Source organism: Dipteris shenzhenensis, chromosome 27 (assembly GCF_047967505.1).
Source record: "Dipteris shenzhenensis isolate YYH24624 ecotype China chromosome 27, Dip_SZ_1.0, whole genome shotgun sequence".
Classification (NCBI taxonomy): domain Eukaryota; kingdom Viridiplantae; phylum Streptophyta; class Polypodiopsida; order Gleicheniales; family Dipteridaceae; genus Dipteris; species Dipteris shenzhenensis.
Window position 1 is genome coordinate 50,318,758 of NC_141622.1, and position 13,674 is coordinate 50,332,431.

The window sequence follows — 13,674 nt, forward strand, 5'->3', positions numbered from 1 at the left end:
CCAAATTGTATTTGTAGGTGTCTTGTTGACATTCCAAAGAATAAAGCAACACAAGGCGAAGCACACATTTGTAAATTTCTATAGACCCAAAGCATCTAAAAGAAAATCATTTAGTCCATGTGAAATATTTGATTTAGTTTAGCGTTTAAATGTCAACTTTTGAGGTTTAAATAGATGTAGAGTTGATGTTTTAGGAGACTCATGAACCCATAGACCCTTCCCTTGAGCATCCTCTTAATTGGAACGCTCCTTTTGGGTTGGTTCATCATGCGAGCGTTGGCTATGGCGTTACCTTGTACAACGTCCTTCACTTGCCAGCCGCGCCCTCCACTGCACGGTCAGTCCTTTCTTCCAGCATATATTCTTTTCACGTATCTAGGATTTTGCATCACTTGCTTGCTCACCTATTGTTCCCATGTTTCTTAATGCATCTACCTCCGCTTAGCAGAGCAGAAGGACGTGCCGCTCAGAGCGAAGAAGCGCACCAGAGAAGCATTAGATTTGTTTACCCACAGCTTGGACAGGCGTTGTTTTCTCAGAGCCTCGACAAGCTTTCCCGTCGAAGGTTGCTTGGAGTGAGCTTGCTCTCTGCAAGGCTGATGTTGGGAGATGGGATCTTGGGAACGCAGCCAGCAACTGCAGATGAAGTAGACAAGGAATATGACAGTAAATCCGGAGGTGTTCTGGATGGAATTCTTTCTCTCTTTGATCCAAATGAAAAGACCAAGTCCGGAAAATTGCTGCCCAAAGGTTACGTGAAGAGTGCTAGGGAGGTTGTGAAAAGCTTAAAGGAATCCTTTCAGGAGGAATCCACCAATGAAAGCAATATCCGAAGGTCTGCTGATTCTGCAAAGGAGGCGATTCGCAACTATCTGCAGGACTGGCGGGGGCAAGAGCTGGTAGCATCAGAGGTTTGAATCAAAACCATCCAACGTCTTTATGATACTCACGGACTAAGGTCTTCTATGTGTTGTGGTCCGTCTGTGGTCTCAAAGGGTTTGATTTCTTGGATTGAGATCACAGCTGCACCCTGTATCCTGATCTATCTTCTTTTTGTACATTAGGAGTCTTACAAGGCTTTGGAAAGCGCATTCAGGATTCTAGGAGAGTTTTACTCGAAAAAAGGCCCGAGGGCTATGTTGCCTTCTGATGTTAAATCCCAAATTTTGGAGAACCTCAACTCAGCAGATGCTGCCCTCTAAGCCTCGTCTTATGAATGCAAAAATCAGGATGTATTCTTCTCCTTATTTAAAGGGGCTGTTTATGTGGTAGTAACGCTTCAGCTTGATGCTGTTACACAAATTGAACAAAGGGGGCTGGTGCCAATTAACATGACGATGTAAAACAACATTTCTGTTCCTGTGTTACTGAATGGTTGGGTTGATTCATCTTCGCTCCTTTGGCATAAGTTTTTCTTTTACCACAGCCCCTCCCTCCTTCCTCTTGCCCTCCTCTTCCGAGTTTTGTGTCCTCTGTGTTGGATAGATTGTGTGTTTACCCGGAGCATGCAACCCTGACCTTGCACTTGATCGTGTATACAAACACATGCAAACGTTACTGGATTTTAGTATCAAAGGAATCTAATAGTTCTTAGAATAACATTCCCTATTTATGACTTGTTGGACTACCTTTTGATTGCTAGCCTTCATCATGGCTCAGTCTGCCCTTCACCTCCGGAGTGCCGACAGAAACTAAGTACGAAGACTTTGTATAAATGGATGCTCAAGTATGTGTGGGTGTGTGGATTTGTATGTGTGAGAGCATATTTTTATACTAAGGTCTACACCCGCTGTTGGGCGCTGATGGCGTCAGTGGGGATGTCATAGTAGATAGTCCCTGCTATGCATGATGGAGTTTATGGTTTTCAACCTTGTGAGTGACTATCGTGAGATTGAAATTGCACTATGTTGTGTTTTTAGAGGATGAGTTTGGGAATGTTCCTGGATTCATCTAGGTATATGACTTGTTCGGTCAACTCATGTCTGTATTTCATGTGGATTTCTTTCACCACAGAGTCAGCTCCTCCAACTGTTCTCTCTCTCTCCTCTCTTTCCCCCCCCCCCCTCTCACTCCGTTTGTATCATAATGATTCCTGAACTTGTGTAGATTCTGAGCCCCACTATTACAAAACAGCCAATTCAAGCGATAGTGTAGCAGGTGCAGGCAATGAGCAGACTTATGGTGGAGAAATTGAGTAGAAGGAAGTGTAGGATGCTGATGCCCCCGTCTTAGTCATGACCCTGCCAGCAGCAGCTCAGGATTTCCACAATCGACAGACAACCTGGCTGCCATTCATTGGAAGCTGCTTGGGGCCAGCGAGTGCTGCAACAATGATGAGATGTACCTGAGAAGGCGATGCACAGTGCAACTGGATCATTGAAGTGCCAGCCTGTAGGCAGTGATATGTGCAAGCAGGAAAGTGCAAATATCTTTTCATTATCCTGCAAGCTGCACCCACAGAGAGCTGGACAATGTTTAACTAAGAAGCATTTTACTTGCAGCAAAACACCTAATTCTACAACTATAAATTGTTTCAGCTTGCAGCAAAAAAAAGAAAACAAGAAATAGGAAAAACAAAGGGGAAATAAAACACACCCAAGGCTACAACTATAAATTGTTTGAGCTGCTCTTGTGAAATTGTCACTCTTCATCAGAGTATGTACATATAGCCTAATAGGACTACTAATTATACACATAGAAGTGTCTCTCTATGAAAGAGTTGTCTCTCTTCACATAGGAGGTGTAAGGTTAAAATTTCATAGGAATACTTGCTTTTTGTTCATAGGGCCACTGAGATGATGTGAAGGGAAGCCTGAAACCTCACTATAAGCAATGCCTCAAGCTTGCGGAATTTGAACTGCGACTTCAAAAAGGAACCTTGAGACGAGTCCTCTAGAACTTGGAAGTTCATACGGGCCGTTCTTATGCCCGAATGGGGTTGCATGCGCTGGCCACTGGCCAGCCATTTGTATGCAGCCCTATGGGCTGCTTTTGGGCTAATCCTCAACTGCCTGACCTTATGTCAGCTGTTAAAGGGTAGATTTGGCCCGCGTATGCTGTTGGTTGGCCCTGTTTGAGGGCTTGCTGGCAAGATCTTGAAGGGGAATAGGTGGACTGCCCTTCCTCTCCTATAAAAGGATTTCTCTGGGCCATGTCCTCCTACTGCTCCTTTGCCCACTCACATAAGAAGAGCAGCATTAGGCAGCAGATCTAGAGTCTTTGGTTTTAGCAGCTCTTGGCTGAACTTGTAAGCAGTATTTGGTGCAGTTGTGGGGAAGTCTTTTGGTGGCTTCGTGAGACGCGTTTATGGAGCTACGTTGAGGTTGTACTTTGTTGGTCTATATGCTATATATTTCCAGTAATGAGTTCGTCTCTTTAGGCACAGGTTTGCATAGAGAGTGGTCTCAAGTAGTAGCCCTTGGATTTCTTATGATCCAAGGGTGTTAAGCTAAGTTTCCTATTGAATAGGAATTGTTCCATCGTCCACTACACAATCGACCTGTCCTATATAATCTTGAACACTTGTAGAATAAATATTCTTGTGATAATCGATCTTTTGGCACAGGATTTGTCTTCTTCATCTCCAGGTGTATTTTGCTTTTTTTTTTTTCATGATTTTGATGCATAAACGTTGTATGTCAAGCTAGAACAACTTGCGGACTAGGGTTGTTCTTTTGCAATCCATACTCTAAGAAAGCTATCCCAAGATTTGCTCTTTGGATATGGTGTTCCTCCTCTGCTCTTGAGTTTTGCAACCTTCCTAGTCCAATTGATTTTCTGCAATCACTGTCGAGACCTGAAATCTTGGGACTGCATTGACAAGATGCCTCTTGCTAATCTTACACTACCATCTCTTGCTCCTCTTTGTCTTCCTATAGGGGAATTAATTAGATATTACTCGGGTCTAGTAGTTCAACGATGCGGTTCGTTGCTGACTCTGTATTGGGTTGCATTGCATCAAGATTGAGGACTAATTCTCCTTTCGCAATACAAGTTGCCATTAGATATAGAAGAGTGGTTCTCATCTCCAGTATTGAGTGATTCAAGGTATGATTGCCCTTGTCAAAAGGAGACATTTTGTCAAACATCTTTGAAACTATTTAGCCAAATTTTCAGGGAGTTTGCAGTGAGTTGGTTGAAACATGACAATCCTGAGTTGATAGTACTGACGAAGTAGCATCCACGAATGTCGTCAACAAATCCTCCTTGCTCAATATGACTTCTGATAGTTTGAAGGCGAACAAAGGCTGGTCCGAAATGCTTGTCTGTGCAGTTTCTCATGGCAATTTTATATTGTTAGAGTCGGAAAAAAGACTGATCGAGGATGCTTGAAATGTTTTAATTCGGAAATGCTTAGATGACTTGGGTTTATGCGTTAAGGCAATGTTGAGGACAGTTTGGCGGGCTTCTTGATTGAAATTGGATGCAAAATTGGAACAGAAAAAGACATACATTCATCATCACTAATGCTAACAAATCAAGAGTTGACCAACCTGCATAGATCAGATGCAAGTTGGAGGCAATAGCTTCTTCATTGAGAAGGGAAAGTAAAGTTGTCTCACATATGTTTGCAGCGTTCCATATTTTTGACAAAACTTGAACATCGTTTGCTCCGCAATTCTTCCAATTTACAATCTGCATTGGCAAGGTCTAATTGTTGTCTGTGGATTGAATGAGACATCTTTTTGTGTCCATGAGTTTCATTTCTGGCAAATCATGAGTTTTTGGAAGCAGTCGAATGGGATTTTGGTTTGGCAGCCAATTTCTACGAGGATAGCACCTTGGAGTCCTTGGTGCTGCTACTCGTATGCTTGGACCCATTGTGAATTGAGTCTATGCGGATACTCATTTCTTCTGGGTGTGGAGCTCATTCTGTGAGGGATCCCTTTCGCCTTGGAGTGGAGGCCATTGATGTGGAGCGATCACTGAGGCAGCTGAAAGCAATTGGAACAATTCTCTTACAATCTGCGACGCTATGGCACATACACTCACTCTCAGCTGCTGCAAGTGTTTTGGAACGATTCTCTTATGTTCTACGTGGCCTTGTCACTCTCGCCATCAAATTTCCATTACCATTTTTGCATAGATGAAGAGTCCGCAAAATCTGCTTGAAAGGTGGGGTAGGCGAAATTCTTGCATCCGAATGCTACAGAGACAGTTGAAGGAGAAACAAAGAAACAACAGCGGGGGAGAGGTGCTATGATGAAGGGCGAAAGATGAGAGTGCGGTGGGAAGAGTGGAAGAGGCAGAAATGGGGAGGGGTATTAGTGCCGAGGGGGGGTAGCCATTTGGCAACTTGGACAAGGGAGCATCTTTTCTAGCTGGACTGTGTGACTATCGTCCCCTACGGTGCCCATGTGCACCTGCAAGGCAATCTTCTTTACATGACTAGCCTAGTCCTTGTGTATGCTTTCCTTCCTTGATCCAACACATCATGGTTGGAAACCCAAATGGTCTCCCAAATAGTGAGAGGACATCCATGTCTTCAAATGTTATAGGGAACAAACTACAAACATCATAGAAAGACGAGAGCAAAACACTCCCCGATGAGCTTTCTTACAAGATCGATTGTTAGTTCTACCTTTATAAACCCAAAATTTTGGTAATAACACGTAGCAACAAATAAGATTATTATATGCAGTAAGTTTTTTGCCACATGATTCAGTTTTTTGCCACATGATTCACTCAATTCTTCTCATTAACTCCTTATTCACGCCCACACAGCAGGGAAATCCTATAGAGTGTTTGCCCAACCAACTAGCAGTTAGCAGTTCCAAGTCGATTGAATCCTATGCAACAGCCAATCTGCTAATCACCAAACCACATAACTTTAAGAAAGAGTCTGAAGAAAAGACACAATGGCAGTCAATGAATCCCAATCTCCTTTGAAAGTGGCTTTTAATAACATGTAGCAACAAATAAGATTATTATATCCAGTAAGTTTTTTGCCACAAGATTCAGTCAATTCTTCTCATTAACTCCTTATTCACGCCCACACAGCAGGGAAATCCTAAAGAGTGTTTGCCCAACCGACTAGAGAAAAGACACAATGGCAGTCAATGAATCCCAATCTCCTTTGAAAGTGGCTTTTTGGCCTGCCGGGAAAGGCCTAAGTAAAGGCGATGGCCTTGCAGAAGCTAAAATCCGATTTTGTGAATTTTCCTAATTTTCTATGGCGATCGTACCTGCTATTAGTGGTGGAGATGAGCGACAGGTTTCAGGAGTGGACACCAGTAGTGGAAACTTCCAAAAAGGTTCGGCCGTTTATGTATTCTGTCGCAGTTTTCATTTCGGTATTCTGGATTTCTGATTCCTCCTCTCTTTAAAACGACAAGTGCTTGGTTTGGTTTCAGGGCTTATGAGCATGGCAGAGCGTAAAACCGTTTATGCTGATGACACGCACTCTGCTTTCCATGAGTTGGTTGGCGAAACGCAAAAGGAAGAGCGCCATGAGCAGAGTATACGACAACATGGGCTGAAAATGGTCGACGCTGTTACTGTTTCAGGTTTGTAGAATATGCTTATATAAACCTTGCTACTACTTTGGACAACGGGTGTGTTGGTCGTTCCCGGGTTCTTTGAACCACATCAACTTCAAGCAAACCGATAAATACTTTCTGCGTGTTCTTAGCGCCAACCAAGCATAGCGTGTTTCTTGCTTCCCGAGTTACGACAAGGAGAAGCTGGGCATGCAATTGCATCGTTACGTCTCTCCCGTTTGACATAGTTTTGCTTGGACCTGCTTTTTCTCTCACTTGCTTATTGTTAGTTTGCGATTTAATGTACCGAGTATTTAAGCTGGACATGTAGTTCCATCGTTACGTCTGTCTCAGCTGCTTACGCTCTCTGTGCTCCTTCTTTAATTTACCGAGTATTTTGTACCTTGGATTCGTGTATTGAACTATAAGCAAGCAGTACTCGTATATTGACTACGTATCAGAATTGTGTGTGTGGTTATCATGATCGGGCTTGACTATGTAGGTAAGAAAGATGGAAGCGAAGAAACTGTCAACGTTACAGTTCGCAAAGAGAAGTTCAAGTGTATTGAGGGTACGACAATCCCATAATTGACTCATTTCGTAATCCTGTGTTGCTATTTACTTGCAAGTCCAATGCTAAGTGCAGCATATGAATTGTTGTAGACCCGAGCCCTCCAATGACAAACGCAGTCCGAGCACTTGCGAGGCAAGGTCTTGTCTCTGCTTCCGGCATGTGCCTGATTAAAACCCGTTTATATCCATCGTAAGTTAGAGGAAGCTCAGTAACCTTCTCCATTCGAACTGCAGATTTGAGCGCAACATGAAGAGAACTATTCAAAGGCATTCTCTCTATCAGTGAAACCACACTATTTAGTTCATGATTCATAAAGTCACCATGAGAACCTCTTTTATAGGGCATGTGAACTCTTAAGGTTGATTGTTGGCTACCACTAATCTTGAACCCTTTCTGACCATCCTCTAAGTTTACCACTGGAAGTACAATGGCAAGCTCATCTATTCCAATTTCTTGATGTAGCTCAATGTCCTCGCTCTCAATGTGAAAGTATTCCTTAAGCTCCACCAATGAAACCTCCGGGAAAGGAGTGTCAAAACGAATGGTCAATGATTCGTGTTCTCCAAAGCGAATGAAAACTGAGAAAGGCATGATTCAAATGCTAGAGCCAAGATGTAGCACCAGATGACACCAACCAAAGAACAAGAGAAAAGCTAGCTACACAAAGGGTCCGGAAGCAGGGAGGCAAAAGAAGAAATGGCATAGATGTGTTGGAGACCGAAGAGAATGGAGCAAAGAGAAGTGTTGAAAGAGCCACTGAGAGGGATTATGGGAGAGAAGAGAAGAAGCAAGTTCGTCTTTGTAAGTGTCAAATGCAAATGGATGTCACTATTAGCATCCAAGGTGGTCGTTTAACTGCAAGTCTATTGAACAAGATGTGTTTATTTGTTTAGAATAATGGTAATCTTTGAACAAGATGCTTTCATGCATATAGTAACTTGAATGACGCCTCCATGCATTTCATTCAGTAAGGGTGTGTATTTAATATAAATGAATAAAAAGAGAAGTAACTTTTAAATTTATATAATTGAAAGACTAAAATATCAAGAAAAAAATTAAAGATTTATAATTACTATATTTTACTAGTAATAGTTAGAATGAGTAGTATCTTCAAATCCATATCTAAAATGAAAACTATCAAAATGTGTTAGTTTACTTCACATTTGCATGAACGAGCAATATTACTATTTCCATCATGAGTCATTACAAGGTGTTCTCCTCACTATTACAAGGGTTATGCAGTTTCTGGCATTACCCATACCCACGTCTTCTCCTACCGTCTAATAATGACCAGGCCTACAAAATCTGATAAAATCGTTTCTCTAAAGGCTAGGCCTACCATCGACTGAGCGTTGGGCGGGGTGACAGGTCCATTGGAATTTGAGAGGAGTAAATGCTGATGAAACTGATGGAAAACATTGGCTCGTAAAAGAAGAGGAAGATCTCAAGAAGCACGCTCCAACATCCAGATTCCAGAGTCTAGTTGGTAGCTGCTTGATAATGGAAACACAAACCCGTAAGGCCACTCCACTCAATTGCTTTTTCAATTGCTCCTTTTTGAGGAGAGCCATTCCTTGTCTGAACGGCGTGAAAAGGAGTCGATGATTCTTTCACAGAGGCTAAACTTTCTATCCAATGATCATTTTCAGGGCATCACGTTCTTTGGCGAAGTTGGACCTCAAGATGCCCATCCGTGATCAATCACGAACAAGATCATACGTGTTAATCTGACCGCGAAGCGAAGCAATATTTCGAAGCGAAGCGAAGCGATAGTTAGGAAACCGATGCAAATTCTTGGGAAACCGATGCGAATCCTTCAATATTCTTTCGAAGCGATATTCTTCTGGCGCTGTTAGGAAACCGATGCGAATCCTTCAATATATTCCTTCAGCGAACAATCCTAAACACAATGTTGACAAATAAACGCCAGGCTTTTGGGGCCCATCACATCATGCAAGAACTTGATTTTGGCTCGTTGGAGCTTGTTCTGGCCATCTCTAGGAAATGTGAGGCTTCTTGGCGGAGGAATGGTAACAGCCTTGGCAGTGAAATTAGGATGGCCAGCGAGAGGGCTAATGCGAAGGGGATCGAGTGCGATGTAAACTGCAAGGGCTGCAACGAGGACGGTGATGAGACCACCAGGACCCATGAAGAAGAATGTCCATCTTCCCTCTGTCGCTCTCTCTGTGTGCTCTTGCGCTACTCTTATCTACATGGAAGCTGGTCTCTCCTAGACACCGAACATCAGGATGAAGAGGGGGAGTCGACAAAAACTCTCGAGCAATCAATTCCTGATCTCTACTGCAAGTTACTGTCAAGCAATTATCAATTGTTCTTTTACATAGCCCATGGTTCCTCGCTACTGCAAGCTACTTTCAAGCAATATACAATTGTTCTATAACAATATATAAGCTCATGGTTCTTTGCTAGATCCTCACTTCTCGCGTGCTGTGCAAAACACTCTCTCTCGCTCGCTTGATCTCCTTTGACTACTCTAAGTCTCTCACTCTTTCTGTGCCATAATGACAAAAAATCTTCCTTAGGACTTCACATTTCTGACCTTGGCTTCTCAGTTCCAACGTCCAACAATCCGCTATCCCCACATCTGAGAGGTTAATGGAAGAGAAGCTCCACGGACTACAGGCAAGGTACAATGACTCTAGGATTTTGCTGTGGATTGTTCTCACTCTACAGTCACCTAGATGCGAATCCTTCAGTATATGGCTAAGTGGCACAATGGCTTGGACTCTCACGTGCCTTTTGATAGAATTCGACTTGCACAATTGCCGGGCATTTGTATTCCAAGTAAATGTGCTGTTGAATTGCGCAGCTGCCTTGGATCCCATCAGAAATTATAGCAAAAACATGATCAGAAAACCATCGGATTTTGAGGACGTGAGCAGAACATCCCGGCTTGAAGACCATCGCTGAAAACACTTTTTGAGGTCTCTCGCTAGAAGATAAGACCGTCGCTGGAAGATAAGCATCATGCTCTTAACAATGGCATCACTCTCTGAGAACTCTCTGTGAAAGTCGTGGTACAAAATTTCTGCACTGAGGTTGGCACAAACATTAGAGCCCTTTTGCTGCCCGTTGCCGACTCCACTGGTCGGCGTACATTCATCTACTCTTCTACCTTCTGCGCGTTGCCGACTCCACTGCTCTGGCTCTTCTTCCTTCTGCATGCTGCTACTTTCGCCTTCCATTTACTCTCGCAGGCTCGCTCTCACGCGCTCATCGACGTTAATATTCTCATTTTGTCTCAGTAACGTGGCTCGTTTCTCACCGCAAAGCTGCCTCCTCACCGCAAAGCCACCTCCTCACTGCTTCACCGCCTCCTCACCACAAAGCGGCCTCCTCACTGCCTCCTCACCGCTTCACTGCCTCACCATCTCCATCCTTCCTTCCTTCCATAGTCATTCCGTCCATAGCTCTCTTATCATAGCTCTCACCTCATCGTCTCCTCCATCTTCCTATCTTTCTCTTCGACACCTTTCCTCTTTGCCACCTCGTTTCTCTTCTTCCTTCGCTCCCTTCTCCTCACCATGATATCATAGTATCTCTCGTTGCTCTTGTGCCAAAGCTTTTCTTTCACGTTGATGGACCTCCTTCGTAACAAGGCGCACTGGTTATTCTTTTGTGGCTTTACTCCACGTAGGGCGGCTTCATCCTTCGAGACCCCTTGTTTTGCTTCCTAGCCTGAACGACAGTTTCTTCTCTGAATGGCATTCAAGGCGCGAGCTCCGCTGGCGGTGTGACCATGGGAGTGGATGGGAACTTACAAGGCAAGGCTACACAATCCGCATAGCTTCTGTTTCACCGATTGTAGCGATGGTTTCCTCGTCCGTAGGAGCACGTGCCAATAGAGCTGAGGCTTACCTCACGATGCCATTTCCATTTGCAAAAGAGCAGGAGAGATAGAGAGATTGACTGTATGCTGATTGTTCCTTGGCTCCTCACCGCCTCCTCCTCACCGCCTCACCGCCTTGGCTCCTCACCTCCTCACTGCCTCCAATCCTCACCTCCTCACCGCCAATCCTCATTGACAAGTCGACATCATTGAAGGTTGGAATCCTTATCGTGTTAGAGATTCCATTCCTGCCCTCTCATGTTCCCACAGTTCAAATGCTGTGGTGGCAGTTGGACTGCCTGGGGCAGCAAAAGAGGCAGCGCGTTAAACGCGCTGCCTCTTTTGCTGCCCCAGGCAGTCCAACTGCCACCACAACATTTGAACTGTGGGAAGGCGTACACACCATAGCCTGGGGCAGCAAAAGAGGCAGTGCGTTAACGCGCTGCCTCTTTTGCTACCCCAGGCTATGGGATGTATGCCTTTCTGTATAGTCTAATTAGTCTGCATTTTGGTGTCGGATTTTATCTCCTCGGGCTCCTCATGACTTTTTCTTGCTCCATTTTGTTTCGTTACTCCATTTTGCTTGCGTTGCTCGGTGGTAGTTGCTTAGGACTCGATGGTGTTCACAGGTTTTTTGTTGACTTGGTTGTGTAGCAGCCCGAGGTATCATTTCATTTCATAGGACTTGCCGTCGAAAATTTGTGCCCATATTCTACAAACCATATATACGAGGCATGCATGTGGTTGCTAGAGTTACCCAGAGTCATGCAAGGGAGGGGAACTTGGAGTGTGGAGGGCAGTAAAAGAGGCAGTGCATTAACGCACTGCCTCTTTTGTTGCCCCAGGCAGTCCAAGACCCTCTCCCATGTGAGGCATTCAAGTGATATTCAACTCTTGAACGGATGAAAGAAGTTCACAAAACAAATGAGTGAGTGCAAGTCCAATGTTCAAGCGTAGAGATAAGAGGAAAATTTTTAGAAAACCTTGTAGACCATCGACATCTAGGTAGCATTTCGAAGATAGTCCTATTTATGCTCTGAGAGACCAAAAGAGACAGCGCGTTAACGCGTTGCCTATTTTGGTCCCTCGGGCAGTCCAATAGTCCCCTCGTTGCATAGCGTTCAAAAGACCATGTGACCTATCCCTCCAAGAGTCCAATAGCATTCCAAAGACCATAAGACCTATATACCAAAGCATACTTGTAGACAAAAGATGAAATGGTCGAAGCAACCTCTTGTGAGTATGAAAGAAAGTATTGATATATGGAGGATTGAGTAGAAAAGCCTTGCTGAAAAGCCTTCATGAAAGACAGCTTGAGATGCCAAAAAGGACAGCGCGTTAACGCGCTATCCATTTTCGCTTCTCAAGGTGTCTTTTCATGAGGGTAAGGGGTAGGCATAGAAGTGCATATTTACCACTGCAATTCCATATATCCAAGTGTATAGATACCACTGCAAGTTGATATACTATGTGCATTAGAGATGAACCTTTTTATTTTAGGACACAAGTGGGTGAATGTTCCCTAAACTGGAAATCAATTGCATTGGTAGATACATGTATTTTTGTCTAGATATGTAAAATGATATTTATTCATAAGTGCGAGTTTACACACATTTGCATTCATATATGTCAGCAATTTGAGATATTTGTTTGAAGCTTTTTCCTTATGAGGTGTACACACTTCATTATCTGTTTGGGGCTTTGCCCTCGTGATATGTATTGCATATGTTTTCATAAACAAAACCTTTATCATATATATATGTGAAAAAGCTCTCATGTTTTTTTGAGCATATGGATAGATTTGAGAAGACCTTTGAACCTGTCGTAGGTTATACTCTATCTGTTGTTACATGTTGTTTCTTGTTTTTAGTTTTGGTTTTTATTGAAAAGGTTTTGAGAACTATGATTGGAAAAATGCCTTGTTTTTTGTCTTTTCAGGATGACAGGAAAAAAAGGCAGAAAAGTTCAAGTGGCACATTCTACAAAGGTGACAAGAGGAACAAAAGTAGATCACAATGTTGAATCATCAGTAGGTGGAACGGAAGAGCAAGAAAGTGTGGTGGGTCTAGAGGTTGAAGTATCATCAACTCAAAGAGATGAAGGTCCAAGAGTGGAGGAGGATGAGTTGGATGATAGTGAAGTTCAGGTGGAAGGAGGAGGTGATGTGATTGGCAAATGTAGGATGCTTGATTCAAAGTAGTGTCCTTGCATTCCCTTGTATAGGTTGATACCTTATGCAAGAGTGAGAGGACTTCGTGATGATGTATCTTCACTCAAAAGTACATTTCAAGTGGAGGGCTATCTCCCAGAGAAAGGGTCTTTCATTGTATCTGTCTGCAAGAGTGATGGAGAGGAGATAGTTGTGATAGATGATATGAGGAAGAGTTGGTCTCCCACCTGGAGAGAGGTGGATGAGGAGTTTGAGAAAGATGTGATGTCTAACACTGACTTTCATTTTATGTCGCAAAAGATGTTATTTGTTTGGGAGGGCAATCATAGGACCACTGCATGGATGAGTGTTATCAAGGAAATCTTTCCTACAAACAAGAAAAGACATGTACGAGTGGTATGCACAATAATTGACCCAAGGAAAATTAGTGAGATTGCTCTCTTGGCAGGGCTACAACGAATGAATTCGTAAGTACATGGACTCTTTGAATCTTCTCCACATTTGTGTTTTATGCTACTTTGCATTTATTGATTGGGTTGTGTACTTTGCTGTTTGTTTTCTAGCATGAATGAACATGCCATTATCAAACCCAGTCTAAGGG

The 13,674-nt window shown here is 43.3% G+C and overlaps 2 protein-coding genes across 2 annotated transcripts; both read left to right on the forward strand.

Annotated features, from left to right (window-relative positions):
* The first annotated feature begins 200 nt into the window (after positions 1-200).
* Positions 201-1,367, forward strand: LPA19 (photosystem II 11 kDa protein-like protein). The gene is made up of 3 exons (XM_087398766.1): positions 201-337; positions 454-911; positions 1,065-1,367. Exons 1-3 carry the CDS (start codon positions 268-270, stop codon positions 1,200-1,202), a joined length of 666 nt encoding a protein of 221 aa, XP_087254892.1. The 5' UTR covers positions 201-267; the 3' UTR covers positions 1,203-1,367.
* Positions 1,368-6,047: 4,680 nt separating this feature from the next.
* LOC147884448 (uncharacterized) lies at positions 6,048-7,246 on the forward strand. Its single transcript, XM_087398200.1, has 4 exons — positions 6,048-6,254; positions 6,354-6,506; positions 6,982-7,050; positions 7,143-7,246. Exons 1-4 carry the CDS (start codon positions 6,173-6,175, stop codon positions 7,244-7,246), a joined length of 408 nt encoding a protein of 135 aa, XP_087254326.1. The 5' UTR covers positions 6,048-6,172.
* The last annotated feature ends 6,428 nt before the right edge of the window (positions 7,247-13,674 follow it).